The sequence below is a fragment of the Bos javanicus genome, chromosome 19 (assembly GCF_032452875.1).
Source record: "Bos javanicus breed banteng chromosome 19, ARS-OSU_banteng_1.0, whole genome shotgun sequence".
Taxonomy (NCBI): Eukaryota; Metazoa; Chordata; class Mammalia; order Artiodactyla; family Bovidae; genus Bos; species Bos javanicus.
The window spans coordinates 26,077,408-26,096,683 of NC_083886.1; the positions used below are offsets into that span (position 1 = coordinate 26,077,408).

General features: G+C 42.5%; 1 protein-coding gene across 2 annotated transcripts in view; it reads right to left on the reverse strand.

The window, feature by feature from the left end:
• Positions 1-19,276, reverse strand: part of ZZEF1 (zinc finger ZZ-type and EF-hand domain containing 1) — a 94,846-nt gene that overhangs the window by 72,727 nt on the left and 2,843 nt on the right. For both annotated transcript variants that reach the window (XM_061390747.1, XM_061390745.1), the window contains exons 2-7: positions 13,489-13,633; positions 9,827-10,021; positions 8,111-8,282; positions 6,410-6,609; positions 4,797-5,007; positions 876-992 (exon numbers count right to left, since the gene is read on the reverse strand). In XM_061390747.1, coding sequence (XP_061246731.1) covers positions 876-992; positions 4,797-5,007; positions 6,410-6,609; positions 8,111-8,282; positions 9,827-10,021; positions 13,489-13,633 — 1,040 coding nt within the window. The remainder of the gene's footprint in view (positions 1-875; positions 993-4,796; positions 5,008-6,409; positions 6,610-8,110; positions 8,283-9,826; positions 10,022-13,488; positions 13,634-19,276) is intronic.

Genomic DNA, 19,276 nt, shown 5'->3' on the forward strand with positions numbered 1-19,276 from the left:
GCATTTCACTTCTTAAAATGTGAGAAAATTCAGGTAGTTCAAACTTTGTGTAACTGATCACCAAAAGCAAAATCAACCTGCCATACGCTTCATCCATTTACCAGAAACACTTTTTCAAAATCCTTAAGATATCCTAAAGAAAAACTAAATCGGTCTGGAGGAATAGGAAATAAAACCCTCACCTTTGTAACCTTAATCTGTAAGTATAAAATAATGCTATCAATTTCAAGAAGTCCAACTTTATAAACCAAAAATAAATAAGCACCTGCTATCAAGAAGCCTTGAGTAATGACCTGGCTTGCTCAGAAAGCTAAGGGCTTTTTCCTTCAAGCACCAGTCACGTATTTTAGATCTACTCCATGTCACTCTTATCTAGTTTCTTAAACACATTACCCTGAAACTTTCAAAACTGTCTAGATGTCTCAGGGCCTAGTTTGTACTCTAATACAGTAATGTCCTCAGGGCTCACTCTGACAGAGCTGAGTGTCCCCACACTAACTGACTCCTCTATCAGCTATCAGGGTGTCCTTTCCCAGGTCTATGGACAACCAGGCTTGTTAGACCTGCCCATGGAGGCAAGCAGGTGCTGGGCTGGGGATGTGAAGGAACGGAGAGGCTTTGAGTTCTGGACTGTGCCACCTCTGCCCTGGCTGAATCTGAGGACTACTCCACCCCCACCCCCAATTCCTAAGGTCGGGGGACATTACTAGTTAATGGAGAGCACCGTTATTTCACTTTCTCTTCAGTCACTAAAAAATGAAACACTGGAAAAATTAAAAAAAAAAAAAAAAGACGTGACAAGCACATATGCCCTCTATCTGCCAATACCGGCCCCCCATCTCCCCCTACCCCACTTATCGACCTTGAGTTCTTACCTAGTAATCCTTATGAGGAAGCTGTCCACCTCTTCCAGAACGTTGGGAGACAGGAAAGTGGAGAAATCTGTAGATCCTGGTGAGAGGGACAGCGGAGGCATGTGCTGCAGCGCCTTCCTAGGAGTGTAAGGTGCACAATCAGAACAAACCCAGGCCAACGATAAATGTATTAATATAATTTCAAATCAAATAAAAATACATTGTTGGAAGCTTGTTTGGATTAAACCCTTACTAAGAAACAGTGTTCCTACGGAGAACCTGGTACATAAATCAGCCTTTTTCCTACAGGGGTCCCAGTGCTAGACCATTTAATGGGATTTCTTTTCTTTTTTTTTTAAGAGTTCCTTTAAGAATTTCTTGAAGAGTTAAAGAATTTAAGAATCTCTTAAAGAGTTTCTTTAAGAGTTTTCTTTAAGAATACACACGACTCTGGTATTCAGTTGGTCACTTCACTTGAAACTTTGGAAGTCGAGTTGTTTCAGATCAGATCAGTCGCTCAGTCATGTCCAACTCTTTGTGACCCCATGAATCACAGCACGCCAGACCTCCAGACCTCCCTGTCCATCACCAACTCCCGGAGTTCACTCAGACTCACGTCCATCGAATCAGTGATGCCATCCAGCCATCTCATCCCCTGTTGTCCCCTTCTACTCTTGCCCCCAATCCCTCCCAGCATCAGAGTCTTTTCCAATGAGTCAACTCTTCACATGAGGTGGCCAAAGTACTGGAGTTTCAGCTTTAGCATCAGTCCTTCCAGTGAACACCCAGGACTGATCTCCTTTAGGATGGACTGGTTGGATCTCCTTACAGTCCAAGGGACTCTCAAGAATCTTCTCCAACACCACAGTTCAAAAGCATCAATTCTTCGGCACTCAGCCTTCCTCACAGTCCAACTCTCACATACATACATGACCACAGGAAAAACCACAGCCTTGACTAGACGAACCTTTGTTGGCAAAATAATGTCTCTGCCTTTGAATATGCTATCTAGGTTGGTCATAACTTTCCTTCCAAGGAGTAAGCGTCTTTTAATTTCATGGCTGCAGTCACCACCTGCAGTGATTTTGGAGCCCAGAAAAATAAAGTCTGACACCGTTTCCACTGTTTCCCCATCTATTTCCCATGAAGTGATGGGACCAGATGCCATGATCTTCGTTTTCTGAATGTTGAGCTTTAAGCCAACTTTTTCACTCTCCACTTTCACCTTCATCAAGAGGCTTTTGAGTTCCTCTTCACTTTCTGCCATAAGGGTGGTGTCATCTGCATATCTGAGGTTATTGATATTTCTCCCGGCAATCTTGATTCCAGCTTGTGTTTCTTCCAGTCCAGCGTTTCTCATGATGTACTCTGCTGCTGCTGCTGCTAAGTCGCTTCAGTCGTGTCCGACTCTGTGCGACCCCAGAGACAGCAGCCCACCAGGCTCCCCCGTCCCTGGGATTCTCCAGGCAAGAACACTGGAGTGGGTTGCCATTTCCTACTCCAAGACATGTACTCTGCATATAAGTTAAATAAACAGGGTGACAATATGCAGCCTTGACGTACTCCTTTTCCTATTTGGAACCAGTCTGTTGTTCCATGTCCAGTTCTAACTGTTTCTTCCTGACCTGCATACAAATTTCTCAAGAGGCAGATCAGGTGGTCTGGTATTCCCATCTCTTTCAGAATTTTCCGCAGTTTATTGTGATACACACAGTCAAAGGCTTTGGCATAGTCAATAAAGCAGAAATAGATGTTTTTCTGGAACTCTCTTGCTTTTTCCATGATCCAGCGGATGTTGGCAATTTGATCTCTGGTTCCTTTTCCTTTTCTAAAACCAGCTTGAACATCAGGAAGTTCACAGTTCACATATTGCTGAAGCCGGGCTTGGAGAATTTTGAGCATTACTTTACTAGTGTGTGAGATGAGTGCAATTGTGCAGTAGTTTGAGCATTCTTTGGCATTGCCTTTCTTTGGGATTGGAATGAAAACTGACCTTTTCCAGTCCTGTGGCCACTGCTGAGTTTTCCAAATTTGCTGGCATATTGAGTGCAGCGCTTTCACAGCATCATCTTTCAGGATTTGGAATAGCTCAACTGGAATTCCATCATCTCCACTAGCTTTGTTCGTAGTGATGCTTTCCAAGGCCCACTTGAATTCACATTCCAGGATGTCTGGCTCTAGGTGAGTGATCACACCATCATGATTATCTGGGTCGTGAAGATCTTTTTTGTACAGTTCTTCTGTGTATTCTTGCCATCTCTTCTTAATATCTTCTGCTTCTGTTAGGTCCATACCATTTCTGTCCTTTATGGAGCCCATCTTTGCATAAAATGTTCCTTTGGTATCTCTGATTTTCTCGAGTTGTTTAACTCAGAAATATATGTTTTTTAAATTTTAGGCTTGAGAAAGGCATTCTAAATACTGTTTGTAGATAAAGAAGGCATCCAGCGAGAATCCACCTAACCTGTTGTGAAGACAATATCAGGCATATAAACTTTAAATATATCCGATCTTCGACAACTTGGCATAACTGCACAAAAACAAGGTAGGAAACTCATCCTCTTCTCCTTCCTGAAAATTCAGTCCACAGAGTAGGGTTGTGCAAGGCAGGCACTCGTGTGTGCCTGGGTGGGGTGCATGGTGGCCCAGTGAGGTACTGGAGCAGGGTACTGAGCAAAGAGACAGCCTGGTATGGAATGTCAGCCCTGAGAAGGTGAGGAGGGAGTTCAGGCAAGGGCTGGGGAGCTGGGAGGCTGGTTATACAGAGTGGGACTCTTTAAATAAGTGAACATATTAGGGTTGATGGGAGCCAAGTTTCTCACAGTCATAGCAGGGAGCTACAAACACAGAAAGAGAGACAATCAGAATGAACATGGTAGCCCTGGCTTAGAAGTATCAGTGTAAACTCAAAAGGGTTTTCAGTGTTACAGACAGAGAAATAGATACAGGAGGCGATGTGTCTATGTATACACACGTGTCTATTACTCATTTACAGACATATACTTCCCAGCTATGTCCACTGAGAGAAGCAACACTCCGACAGCAATGGGTTTAGTTTGTTCAGTTCCTAAACACAACTCTCCACTAAAAGTGACCACAACTCTTGAGAAAAAAGGCTAATCCTAGGACTATGGCAGGAGCATTCAAGGTAAGCCCGGAATATTTTGTTGTGAGGAAGAGTTCCAAGATGAGGACATGTCAAAAGGACACATGTCCGAGTTCCTATCAGCCAAATCTGGGCCAACCTGAGAAGCAAGCTGTGATTGATAACAACCGCAGGAGTAAATAGGAATCATGAGTCACGTCAAGTGAAGCCTAATGAGCAATTCGATATTTAGAGTCTCCAAGTACCTCCTCACAAAATACGAACTTGAACCGTCTGAAGTGCAAGCGCCAAGTCTTCACCACTGGATGGCCAGGCAAGTCCACCTTAACAGTTTTTTTTAAAAGAAAATTTCCAAAGGTGCTTTACATTTAAAAATAGACTAGTTTAATGTCCTTGGAAAGATCTGACTCTTTTGTGAAAAGAGCCTTCAACCTAGGGCCGAGGTCCAAAGACCTCCAGCTGATCCATCACTGCTTGGTCATGTATCCCAGGAAAGGTCACCGTACACTTGACTGGACAATAGGGATACTTTTTACACATACATATTATGATGTAAGTGGGTAAAAAATATATAGCATCTGAAGGTGTTTTATCCCATATAAATTACTATGTAAATGCAAGCAGCTGTTCCCCAGCGGGTAAGGGATAGGAATGGCATATGTGGCCCAGCCCCACCCTCCCCCAGGACCGAAGCTGAAGGCACAAACAGGAAACAACAGGGCACCTGAGGGCCGGCTGCTGAGTGAGTCTCGAGGGTCGGAGGGTGCTCAGTGACTTGTCCTACAGGGCTGGAGAGAGAGCACGCCGTGACAGGCCTGGAAAGCACAGTGACTTACTGAGTGTTGCGCAGCACTGTCTGGACAAAGGCAGGATTTGTCTCCATGGAAGCCGTCACCAGAGATGTCAGTAGAGACCAATACCATATTGCAGAAGCATCTGAGACTGAGACCCCAGACTTCTTGACTCTCTGAAAGCCAACAGCCCTCAGACCGTGAATTCTAGTGTCACATCCATCACTAAGACAACGCTTTATGTTAATCTGGACATCTGTCAAGTGCAAACAACAAATTCAGTATTGGATTAACTTCTTCAGTTCAGCAAATGCTAGGCTTCCAACTAAAAGCAAAACAGTAATTCACATTTCGAAAAGAAAATGCTAAAGATATATTTTGATGCCAGAAATAAATGGTGTGTGTAATGGAGCAAGTATACAATCAATTTGTCAAAAGAGCAGTGACCAATCTAAGGAGCCAAAAGTATCACGTGCAAAATTAAGGGTGGCTTAAATCTTTACATCACAATGCTTCATAGGAATTTATGACTCTTGAAAATCAACACAAACTGTATTTTTAAAATCCTGATTAAACACATGGTAAGAAATGTCTATAATTTTTCCTAGAGTTCCAAAATTTAGATTTAGTTATAAAACAGCAGCTGGCTCATAGCCGTTGTGAGGATTTCTTTTTAATAATCAAGTCCAAATAGATGACATAGGCATGACTCACTTTTAAGAGCTGTCAGAATTTCTTATTTGGGTTGGAGAGGAGGAGGTGAGAAGTTAAAAAGGACACAACTCAGAGAAAAGACCACCACAGTGTAAGACAGGAAGCTGCTACTCCACAAGCTTAACTACTTCTGTGCCTAGGGGTGAGACACAAAGACTCTACCTCCCTAGGCCTCAGTTCCTCTGAGCAAAGTAAGAATACTTCTTTTGGCCCAGGAAAGCATTAGGAGAAATGAGACAAAACATGAAGCATTCCGGCTCCCTGAATGAAATAAGCCTGGAAAGAAATCACAGAATTGTGATTATTTCCAAAATGCTATGTGTGAAGCAAGGTTATAATAGTATAAAAATGGAAACAACTGAAATTTAAGAAGAAAAAGCTTCTTAAAATTAAGGCACAGTCTTAACAACACTAAGTAAAGGTGTGCATGAATGTATGGTGAGACAACACGTTAAAAAGTTACAAAAGAGCATGAATGAAATATCACCACTTTTGTAAAAAGATACATAAAGATATACATATATATATGCAAACCTATTTTTAAGTATTCTTAAAAATATATATATATATGTCTGTGTGTGTATTTATATACATACACAAAATAAGAAAAGGACTGGAAGGATCCATACCAATGAATTCACAATTACAATCCCCGAGTAGTGGGACTTTGAATAATTTTTTGTTTGTGTCAATATTTCTAATTTTCTAATAAGAAAAAAAATTTTTTAACTTAAAAAGATTTTACTGCTTTTTTATAACTTTTCAAAACACCGAATAGGTGAAGTAACAACCACTTTGATGTGCACAATGAGATGCAAATCAGATCTCCAAGAAAAACAAACAGGCTTTCTACTTCAGAGATCTTCCTGCCAAAAAACAGGACCTTTCTTCCTCCCCTCCAGTCCTCTTAGTTAGAAGGGCAAGATGCCTCTTGGTTGACTCACAGAGCTGACTGATGTTGGCATTTTCCAGCAGTGTCACATAGCCAGTGACATTGCTGGGAATGTGCACGTCGCGGACTTCCTGAAGATCGCTGGCCGTCCGCCCCACTGCTACGGTCACCTGCTGCGGCATGTAGCTCTGGTCAGTGGCCGCCACAGCAATGGACAAGTGCCTGAGTACGACGTCTGGCTTCATTTTTAGACTGGAAAACACAAAGAGAGAGCAGAAACGACAAATGTTTATACAGGCTGAGAACTGGCAGGGCCCACAAGTCGCACCTCCAAGATCCTGTAGGTGCTTTATACGCAAAGACTGACTCCCCTAAAAGCAACTAACTTAAAAAGCTGGCTACTAGTTTCAAAGTTCTTATGACCTTCCCAAGTTTCTAAAATCCCTTTCAGTTCAAGATCAATCTTCTAGTCTTTTTTTTAATGCTTATACTTTATGTATGTATGTATTTATTTTTGGCTGTGCTGGGTCTTTGATGCTGCTAGGGCTTTTCTCTAGTCGTGGCAAGTGGGACTACTCTCTAGTAGCGGTGTGCATGGACTTCTCACTGTGGTGGCTTCTCTTGCTGTGGAGCTCAGGCTTTAGGGGTGCAGGCTTCAGGACTTGTGTCATGTGGGCTCAGGAGTCTTGGCTCCCAGGCTCTAGAGCACAGGCTCAATAGTTGTGGCGCACAGGCTCAGTTACTCTGAGGCATGTGGGATCTTCCCAGATCAGGCATCGAACCCATGTCTCCTGCATTGGCAGGCAGATTCCTTACCATTGAGCCACGAGGGACACCCTCTATTTCCTTTTAAGATACCAGTACAGGCAGGAAAGTATAAAATGAACATTCTTTTTTTTTTTTTTTAAATGAACATTCTAATAAAATGCCTTTACCCAGTATGAAGCAAGTTCTAACTGTATCCAAAGAACTGAGATTTGCTCATGTATAGATGGCTAAAGAGCTTATTTATCCTTTATGAGAAAACAGTAATTACTTCTATTTCCACCAACTGAAATCAGGCCATTTTCTGATGGGACAGATGATATTTTAGACAGCAGCTTCAGAACATATAGAAACATCACGGTTGACTGTTATCAGTTTCACTTCAGGATTCTTGACCACACATTCCCTCTTTCTCTACCAAACTGGCCAACTTAGTTGCATAAATTAAATGTGCAGAAATGATCTTAAAATCACATCAGATATAAGAAAAGTATCCCTTGTTCCTTGTGACACTAACCTTCCTGAAAAACTAGTGAAAAAGATCTGAAGTCAGTATCATAAATACTAGTCAAATGTTAATTTTCTCCCTTAAAATACCAGTAAAGAAATTATCCGTATTTATGAATATACGAACATGGGTATATAATTTCACATGATTCTTTTAACTTGATTCTTACAGCATCATCACAGATAATCACAAGAAGAAAAAAACTAGGCAGTGAAGTTAAAAAATAGTCTAAATTTTTTAAAAATGATTTTTTTTTTAACACACTGACAGGGTAAGGGAGAAGGCAATGGCACCCCATTCCAGTACTCTTGCCTGGAAAATCCCAGGGATGGGGAGCCCGGTGGGCTGCCGTCTATGGGGTTGCACAGAGTTGGACATGACTGAAGCGACGCAGCAGCAGCAGCAGCAGACAGGGTAAGAGAAAGAAAGCAGGTAATTTCCTTGGGCCTTCACCCAAGAATCTGGTATTATGGCACCCACCGAATCCAGTGTGAGCGGGCACTGCCATCTGACTGCCAGTAGGATGAGGTTTCTCCATTTGTCATCTTGTCAATGTCTGCAGGGTTGGAGGATGTTTCTATATAAGCATAGCATTTCGCGACAGACTTGAGTTTGTCCATCTCTGGGCTTCTAGTTAGATCTCCAGGGCTCTCTGTGAGAAAAACCAGATTTTATCATGACATCTTTTTCACAAAGCATTTTTTAAAAAGGTCATTTAAAATATCTAACAGAAATATTCCTGGCACTTTGGCCCTAGAAAAATAAATGCTCTGTAAAATCTCCTTCTAAATTGGACAACATGTATAAAGAAGAAATTGGCCAAGGACTGCTCCATGGGTTGGTGGTAGTACAGCATAAATCACTGATATATTTGCAAAACTAACTAAGAGATGAAAATGGTGACTTATAGTTTTAAGTTACATTTCTTTAATTATGAGTGAGACTTTTCAAGCCACTTGTTTGTAAGCCGCTTGTGTTTCTGAGTATGGCTTTGTCCTATCCTCATCTACTTGTTACTGGGTCACAAGTCTTATCAATTTATCCATTTTGTATATATTATGTAATGTATATATATACACACACATAATAAGTAATATTTCAGTTCAGTTCAGTCGCCTGTTTACTGTGAACCAGGCCTTTTTTCTACACATTTTCTATGTATTAATTCATTTTAGAGATGAGGAAACTAAGGCAATTAAAAAACTGCCCAAGGTCAGTTAAAACAAAAAAACACTCACAATGTTACAAAATACACCTTTGTTCCGTAAAATGCTATCTGCCTTTTGACTCTGCTTATGATATGTTTTTGCTGTACAGAACTTTAAATTCACATACAGTCTAACTTACTAATCTTTTCTTTTGTAGTTTCATGTTCTACTTAAGAGAGGTTTTCCCATGTGAGGGCTTTTATAAAGTGGAACTCCTTCCTTCTAGCACTCTTTCCTACAGCTTTCTTTTTGGTTGAACTTTTTAATCCATCTGAAATTTATTTGATTAAGTGGGTTAAGAATCTAGTTTTATTTTTTTCTCCAAATGTCTAACCAGTTCCTTAACCCAATCTGTAGGCTCATTCACTTCCTGCCCTGACTCGTAACGCTAACTAACTACATCTGGTACCTGTCCCACATGCAACGGGGTCTACTTCTGGACTGTGGGGCTCCACGGACCTGCCAATTCGTATTATCAACTTTTGCTGTGGTCCCCAGTGAGTCTATAGTGGCTTCCCTCATTTATTCAACAACTATTCACTGAGTACCCACTGTGTGGCAAGCATAGTTCTGGGTCCCAAGGATAATGAAGCGAATAAGACAGACAAAAATGCAAGTAAATAATAATGCCACAACTTCAGGTAATAAGTGCCATTTAGGCTTTTAAACCTGCAAAGGGGACTGTGACCAAAGCGGGGAAGTGGTGGCAGTGGGCGCATAGGTCGAGAGTAATGAGGAGAGGCCTGCCACATCTGAGCGGAGACCTGGGTGATGAGAAAGCAGTTGGGTTAAGAATAAGGCGAGGGGGAGGGGAAGGAAAGGGAAAGCGGAAAGGGAGAACAGTTCACATTCTTCTGCTACAAACTGGTCACTATAATTTCAGAAATAAAAGCAGGGAGGAGGGCTGGCTCATCCTGTCAATAAACACTCACTTGGAAGAAATGATCACCAGACATCCTCAAGAACAGCCCCACCCCCGCACACATACCCTTTTCTTTTTGTACCAGCTGATCCAGAGACTCCCTCAGAACAGAGGCCCTCATGGTGCTCATGTTATTGCAGTGGTCCAACATGGGGTAGGGGATGACGGTGCTGGAGAGCCGGTTGCGATGCAGGAAGCGCAGGATCATCGCCGCATGGACATCCAGGCCCTCCTTGGACTCTGAAAATATGTCTATGAAACCTAAGCAGAAAAAGTCCATTTTTTATGTTTTTGGGAACCTACCACAATAGGTTCCACATTCCCTGCCTGGTGGCCTAGCAGAATTATCTGAATCAAAAGCAGCCATTAAGAATCCTCTCTGGTAGTTTCAGCTTTAATCATTTAAAAATCTAAAGACGTTTTTAAGAAATGAACCAGTGGTGATCTCAATTTCAAAATTAATTTCACTGTAGTTTCACAGACATTTTAGAAGACTTAGAATAATGATAATTTCTTTCAATCCAAGCTCCCAATTTTTATGTTTAATCTATAAATTTAAATACTAACGACATTTTTGAAGAAGTTTTGCATATTGAATATAGGCTAGGAATAATGTTTATCACGTTAGAGTGTAATGGCGTAACTGCTTTTATACTAAGCTACGAAAATAACGATAACGAAAACACAACCATTAACCTGACCACAATTCTTGAGTGCATTTTATAGTTTTCAAGGTCCTTCCACAGACATCATTGCAGTCAGCCCCCATGGTAAGTGGTGGGGGGAGGGTGGGGAGGAGAAGGCACCGAAGGCTCTGGTACCCTCCTCTTATAGCTGAGGAACGAGGCTCGGGTACACGCTGAGACAACACCCAGGGGAGGGACTGCAGACAGGCCCTGCGCCACTTCCAAGTGCTTCCTCCACCACTCCAGTCTTCTCTCTCCGGGCGGGGGGCGCCTCTGGAGTCTCCTCCATCTGTCCCTCCCTCTGGTCACTGTCCAGACTCTGGCTTCAACACCTCCATTCATACACCCACCCAGATATCCTAAGTGGCTCCCCTGGCTGCATTTTGTCTGATGTTAACCTCAGCAACCTTTCAAAAACACAAAACAGGCCATGTCTGAAGTGAAGTGAAAGTCGCTCAGTTGTGTCCAACTCTTTACAACCCCATGGACTATATATATAGTCCATGGCATTCTCCAGACCAGAATACTGGAGTGGGTAGCCTTTCCCTTCTCCAGGGGATCTTCCCAACCCAGGGATCGAACCCAGGTCTCCCACGTTACAGGTGGATTCTTTACCGGCTAGGCCACAAGGGAAGCCCAAGAATACTGAAGTGGGTAGCCTATCCCTTCTTCAGGGGATCTTCCCAACCCAGGGATCGAATCCAGTCTCCCACACTGCAGGCGGATTCTTTACCAGCTGAGCCACAAGGGAAGAGGCAGGATGAGATGGGCCACTTCTAGGGCACAATTTCTCCTCAGTCTCATGTTTAGCTTCAAAAATTAAAGCAGTTTCCTTCTGCCCTAATAAAATCTTTTTGTTTCACACTTAAAAGCAGTTTCTCCTGCGGACTTCTGGAATCCTGCTCTTGTTACTGTAGGTTCAGCTACAATAACATGCTTTCAACTGAGGTGCACATGACTCAGACAGTTAAGTGAAGAGAGAATAAACACGGCAGCTTTTCCTAGAGCTCAGACATGCTTACAGATCTGGGGAGGGTTTTCTTTGTTTGTTTGTTTCTCTTTTACTTTCTAATTAAAACAAAAGTACATATATTATCATTGTATTACTGGATGAACTGTCACAAGCTGAGCACACCCAAGTGAGCAGCACCTAGAGCAAGATTCCAGAAGTCCACAGGAGAAACTGCTTTTAAGTGTGAAACAAAAAGATTATATTAGAGCAGAAGGAAACTGCTTTAATTTTTGAAGCTAACCAAAAGACTGAGGAGAAACTGTGCCCTAGAAGTGGCCCATCTGATTCTGCCTCTACACAAAACCAGGAGCCCCTGGTTTGATCTCCCAAGCACAGAAGTTCATGCCATCCCTCATATCTCCTCTTACAGTTCTTCTTAACGGACACTCAGGGTAATACCCAGACTTCATGTGATGACGCTGCTGGTACTTCACCGATCTGCTCCGAACAGACTGATGCTTGTAATGGGAAAACTTTTATCACATGGTGAAATAAGCAATGAATCTGGTAAATGGGCTGTCTCTTTTAACCATTCAGCACTCATACAAAGAGATATGAAAGGAGTATCAGTCTAGGTTAGACAGAGGGACCAGGAAAGTGGGATTCCACCAGTGAGGTGAGCTCAGCTCACCAAGTTTCAGCCTAGGATTATTATTTTTTAAAAAAGAAAAACTCTTTTAAGTTAAAATAACAGATAAAATATTTCAGTAGAAAGTCCCAAGTCACAACACTGCTAGAGAAGGTCTGGACCCCCGATTAGGGATCTGGGCCCCGAGTTTTTCTAGACTAATCCCCACTGCTCCTCAGGATCACTCAGAGCAACAACTCACTAAGTGCTGGGGATCCCCTGGTCGCCACTCCTGTCCTCTCCTCCCAAAACATCTCTCTAAGGTGTTCAAATAAAGCCCCTGATGCTACCCATATGCTGGTAATACAGAGGTGGGGATAATACAAAATGCTAAAAGTTAGCTATGCATAATTTAAAGTGTAATTTTTACTGCCATGAGAACAGTAGAAAAATTAACATGTTCAGGCTATCTATAATGCTCTATAAAAATTACATAATTCAAGACAATCTGAAGAAGAGCAGAAGTAAGCATTTTTCATTAATATACAGAAACCCTCCTTCCCTAGCTCAATACATCCTCAGTAGGAAGCCAGAGAGGTCAATCAGAGTTACATTTATGGATCCAACGAGTCTATTTGCCTCCCTGCTGCCCAAGATCCTCTGTGCTAAATATTATGACTCCAAGTGCACAAAGCAGAAAAGCTCCTGGATAAAATGAACTAAACCAAAAGGATGATATGCCAAGTTTAATTTTTTCCTTTCAAACTCAATTGCTTTCTCAATAGAAAAAAAAAACAAGAAAAGGTAACTTTATTTTGATTCTGTTTCTGAGCTCCCTAAATAAAACCATCAAAAAATATAGACAAAGTTTTTTCATAGAGACAATGTAGAGGTACTGTTTCATTTTAAGTTATTTTTATTCTCACAAATTTCAGAGCAATGGCTTTCTAAAAATTAAAAAAGCTGGGTGCCTACCAAGTGCCAAACTGCTAAATGTAAGGACTCACCAAAAGTAAAAGAGAAGGTTCCCTGCCCTCATGGAGCTCATAGGATAAAAGTGAAGACAGATATTTACAAACAAGTGAGTAATAATTAATTAACTAGAACAGTGATATGTTGGGGAAAAAAAAACAAAACAAATACACAATGCTAAGAAAGCCTACAACCGGGGCCAGGGAAGGCTTCTTGAGAGAGTGAAACAGAGAGATCCAGTAAGGAAGGTGGCCTCATGACAAAGGTTCATAAAGATAGGAGAACTGCTCAGCCACCGCTGTGTGGGGAACACAAGAAATGATTATACTCAACACACATTCAGATCATGAGCTTAATGAAGGCTATCAGAAAATCATGACTATTTCATGGTGCCCACAAGCTTGTCTAATTACAACCCATATTACAGCAAAGCTCATTTGGGCTCTAAGAGAGCATTCTTCAGCATTCAGCCCTCAGATGAGGGCCTCACCTGGAACAAGAGAGCACGCTTGCAGCTGTCTGATGATGTGGCTCAGCTCTCCCTGAAGGTTAGCTCCACTGGAATTCTTGAGGGCCTCCAACATGTTCTCAGCATCAACCGTACCATCACCCTCAGCATCAAACTGGGCAAAGGCCTACAAGACAAGAGATGCAAGAAAATCAGATATGGGTTCCAAATTCTGAATAACTGAAACTTTTTAAGACCAGTGATTTTTGTTATTGTTGTGGGAAGAGTTCATATATATCATTCAAAGAACAAATAAGTTCGGGATAGTAACTCATGATGTTCTGCAGAACATGTGTGGACAAGTATTGCTACCTGTAGGCACAACATCCAACATCATCATCATCTCGTCTCTTTCAAGAGAGTAAGCCCCCTGTCCCAAAATAATTTCAGAAGAAAGCAATCACCGAAAAAATGTTCAACTGGTTACAAAGTGCCAAAAACAAAGCATTGGCTTTGGGTAGCATCTCAGGTTTAGTAGGGCTTTTTATTTTAAACTCTCTTTGGACCCGAGAGCTAACTTGGTTTATCTACTTTACAGCCCTGTTTACCCTAACCTTAAACTATAATCTAATTTTACCCTGTTCATGTCGGGGAACAGGGTACAGCATGGGATTTGGCTTGAATCCTGCTCTGTCACTAACTGGCCATGTGACTTCAAAAACACACTCCCTTGCCTCCATAAGCCTCAGCTTCTTTTTTTTTTTTTTTGGCTGTTCTGTGCAGCATGTGGGATCTTAGTTCCCAGGTGAGGGATCGAACCTGTGCCCGCTGCATTGAGAGTCTTAACCATTAGACTGCCAGGGAAGTCCTTCATCCTTTCCTGATTAGACCCAATCAGGAAAGCTGAGTTTACTTTGGAAGTCACACACCTAAAGTAAATACGAGAGAAGAAATCAGAAGAAACAGACTGTGATGAAGACGAGACTAGCAATTGCCCTGTGAGAAAAGCCTGGAATCTCCAGTGAGGAGAAAAGATGACTGGGAGTAATAGTCTCCATTTCAAACATCTGATGGGCTATTACGGGAAGGAGCAGTTATAATTAAGGTCATCAGATGGAAGCTAGAGGGAAAAGTTCATCATAAAGACGGATGCATCTGTTGTTGGTGGGGTGTAAAGATGGATTAGGAGGCTCCGGAAGGAATGCCCAACTCATTCCTCAAAGCTTCAGTTAGCAAAAGCTAGACAAGGAGCCGTGAAGAGTGTTCAAAGACGTCACACTAAACAAATGCATTTACCTCTGCTCCCTCCTGAAATTCCACTAAGACAATATTATAGAGGGAATTTTTTTTAAGTATAAGGACAAAGCAAACAGGAGATATTGCAACAGCAACAAAATTTTGGAAGCTGGGAGGCAGACGGATTTCTGGGACAATTGGATAAACTGGAATATGGACTGGGTGTTAATGACACAGATGTTAACAGGACAGTGAAGACCACTAAGACCACTAAAAAACAAGTTACAGAAGAGTATCAGAAAATGACCTCATGTTAGTTTAAACAAAAAGCAAATATGCACTTTCCACATTGGTACCAAACATACATAGATTTATCAGCAGAGAGTCCCTTGGACTGCAAGGAGATCAAACCAGTCAATCCTAAAGGAAATCAATTCTGAATATTCGCTGGAAGGACTGATACTGAAGCTGCAGCTCCAATACTTTGGCCACCTGATGCGAAGAGCCGACTTACTGGAAAAGACTTTGATGCTGGGAAAGATTGAAGGCAAAAGGAGAAGCTGATAACAGAGGATGAGATTGTCAGACAGCATTACCGATTCAATGGACATGAATTTGAGCAAACTCTGGCAGATGGTGAAGGACAGGGGAGCCTGGTACACTGCAGTCCATGGAGTTGCAAAGAATCAGATACAACTGAGCAAGTGAACAACAATAATAATCTGAAAGAGTACATATCAAGATACTAATAGTGGTAACATGCCAATCTACATAAGTCGCTTTTATAGTGACAAAAGGGAAATTATAAACATTAAAACATTTGAAGCACACCCTAATATGAAGAGTAGAGCCAATGGGTGTGGAGGAAGGTAGAGCAGAAGCACAGCCTCTGTCTGCCCTGAGGCCCCAGGACGTGAATACACAGCACCAGTAACAGCTACATCCCAGCTCCTTCACACTGTAGCACAGTAAGGAAACAGAAATACTGTATGATTCAAAGTCTGAGGGGATTAGCACAACGGTAACCCATTCAATGTGGAATGACAGATGGTTTGGGAAGCTCTGAATTAGTATTTGAGCACTCACTAAATTTTAAGCAGTGCACAAACCATTTATTCCACGTAACAGCAAGATTACTATTAGCCTCATTTTAAAGTTGTACATTTTACAGAGAGGTCAGAAAACTTGCCCCAAGTCACACAGCTAGTATTTGACTCCAAGGCTCCAGAGCTCGTGTTCTTCGCCACAACTCCATTCTTCCTTTGACCAGATAACCCCTGGGGTTCCTTGCTGTCCGAGACCAAGTGCTCAAAATCTCTCTCTTATCCATCCCTTTCCTCCAGCTTCTAACCCTTGCTCTCGGCACCTTGAGCACAGGCTTACTCAACATCAGCCTTAAAGCTGAGACTCACCCTAAATCGCAGGCAGCACTCAAGCCCTACTCCCACCAGAACTTCTGCACTTCAGGTGCCACCTGCATCTCAAGTGCTGTCTGTTCCCAACTTCCCACACAACTCTTGCCGTTTAGGGTTGGTAAAAATTCTATATGAGCAAGGCTGTATGAATAAGCAACATTTTTCTATTTTTAACAGACTCTGTTGATCCGTCAATAGTTAATGGATATGATCAAAAAAGAATTTTCAAACAAACGAAAAATAAAGACAGTTTGGGTGAGAAAAAAAAAAAAAACAATCAGAACAGTGCTGCTAACAGCTTCACTGAACAAATATGCAATTTCCTAATACTTGGGAAATTGTCCTTAAAAAAAATGCAGAGGTTTTGAAATCTACCACTTAGCATCTAGTTTGTCTCCCAGGAGCCAATTTACTTAGCACCTACTTAACACCAGCTGACAGGGAGCCACTTATGCCTGACCTGGGCTTGGCTCTGTGCATACTGGGACGTCAGGGTGGAATCCTGGCTCTCCAAAATCCCCACCACATAGAAGACAGATCCACAAACCAGCAGCAGCAATGTGATGGGTGTGATCATTACAACAATAGAAGTAATAGCATAACAAGTACAAGAGCTAATACTAAATTCCACAATCCTAAAGCTGGTACCATGACTTTAACTAGACAGGGAAAGAGAGGTAAGGGATTTTGTTCAAAGTCACATGGTTAGGACTGGTAAATGATGGAGCTTGGATGGGAATTCTGGTACGATGTGGGACCCCACACTGTCAATCACTGTGACCTGAGCTAACAGACACTCTGGAGGCCAGAAGCCCAGGAGTGGTAGAGGCATGTGGGGGAAATGGCCCTCAGAAAAATGGGGAGCCACTCCAGTTCCTAAAGCAAGACAGTACACAACGAAGTAGCAGTCTGGAAATCAGGGAAAGGCAAAACAGAGCAGTGACCTTTCCTCCACAGTTCTCGGGGATCATGAAGCTCTCCACAAGAAGCCAATACCATCATGTCCCTCACAGCAAAGCATACAGAGCCAGAACAACCTCCAATTCCCCCAGGATCGTCCTCTCGGCACTGCCTCACCACTACCAATGGCCAGCGCTCACTGAAGGCTTCCTGTGTGCTGGAGGAGTGCAGGCAGGTGGCGGGCCTCGGAGCCTCATGCAGAGCAAGACCACACAGTGTGCTCCAGTGTCAAAAGACCTGTCCAGAACAGGAAATAAGAGCCTCAAGGGAAGGAGTGAAGATACGATGATACAGAAGCCATGTGAATCACGCCACAGGACAGGCTTGGTCCCGACTGTCCTGACCAGGAGATGGGGCCAAGGAGGGGAATCTTGGAGAACGCACAGAAGAAAGGTCCACACACCAGACGAGGCAAGCGTCCCACGGGGGACAGAAGTAGGAGAGGTCAGACAGGGAGACAGGCCAGCCTGCAGTCTCCACCTCATTCCGAGGAGTATGCACCTGATTCCTTTGGCAGTGAGGAACCCTTACAGGCTCTCAGCTGAGGGTAAGCCCGCTTCATCTTCATGGTACACACACGCGGCTCTCATACTCTGTCTTGAAAGGGCACAGAATTACATCTGCATGACTCTTTTGCATAGTTCTTGGGCTCAGAGCCATTCTAAGTTAATCAATACTATGACATGATAATGCCAAGATGGTATTTTTCTCCAAATTTCCTCTAAACTCCAGCAGTGACTAAGAATCTTTTTAAGTTTTCACTAAAACTATATTTAACTGCTTCCTCAATGTCAGTAAGTATCTTTTTGGGAATTTTCTGGCAGTCCAGTGAGAATCTGAGCTCTCACTGCCGAGGACCCAGGTTCGATCCCTGGTTGGGGAACTAAAATCCCACAAGCCATATGGTACAGTCGGAAAAAAAGAAAGAAAAGGATTATCTTCCTATTAAAAGGTAATGGATTGAATATAAAATATAAAGCTGGAGAATGAGGACTGTCAAATAGAACACTGGCTCTGAGCAGGGACTGTGCTAAGACAAGAAACAAATGAATAAAAAAAGTCCTTCCTTCAGACTTTACAACTCTACAGATTTCACCAAGTAGGCACCAAAGCTAATATGGCAAATTAATCAAATAAGACCTGTTCATCCTAAATCCCCAACTTCAAGCCATCTGCTATCATCCTGTGCTCAGCACTTTCTTCCTGCTCTAGAGCATATACATGACCTACTGGAAGTATATCATAGTAGGAGCACAATATCTAATCTCTGAGTCAAATAAGAATTTAATGTTAACTCCAATTCCTCTTCTACATAGGAGTCAATTAAATCCTGCTCCTTGTGAGCAAATCAAAGACTCTCTTTCCATGGACTACACCCATCAAGAGAAGAGGTGTGTTGTAACTATAAAATGATAATGTTTCAGACTTTGGTCCCCACTATAACTTCAAGAATTTCTTTAGGACAACACCTCAAGCAAGCAAGGGATGTGAAGGCAAGACAGCTAGACAGACATGGATGGCAGCAGGAGCCGAAAGAAGCAACACATACAACATGGAGCTTCTCATCATTACACTAGTGAATACTATATCCCGACGAGAACCTGCTCTAAAATTTGGTCACTGCCTGCTTTCTAGCCTTGTTCTCCTTCTGCTGTGATCTAGCCATGTGAGTCAAAGATGGCAAAACTGTAACCCAATATCTGTTCTCCTCTTTCTCAGTAATTTAACTACTGATTTTTAGCTGAATATATGGCCATGGAATAAGGGATCTTTCCCAACCTCCCTTGCAGCTAAGTGTGGCCATGTGACTGGGTTTGGTCAAAGGTGTTCGTGGCCCTCTCCTTCCCTTTCCAGCTGATTGTGGAAAGCAGCAGCAAAGGAGTCTTGTGGGTCACTAGGTGGAAGGTGACTGTGGAAGATGACAGCACCTGATGGACAGAACCAGTCCCTGGCAACTGCGAAACTTGCATGGATCAATCCTGGACTGCCTACTTGGACTTTTACATTAAAAGCTTCTTTATTGTTTAAAGCACTGATGCACTGGATTTTCTGTCCCTTAAAGCAGTTTGTAGCCCAAAGACATCATACCAGTCTCCCCGATTCTCTATTCTATGGACTTGGGGCTTGTGCACGTGACACCCTCTGTCTGAAACAGGGCTCACACCTTCTGCTCCTGCTTTCAGTCTTCTTTCAGTCTTCAAATCTGAGCTGGAAAGTTA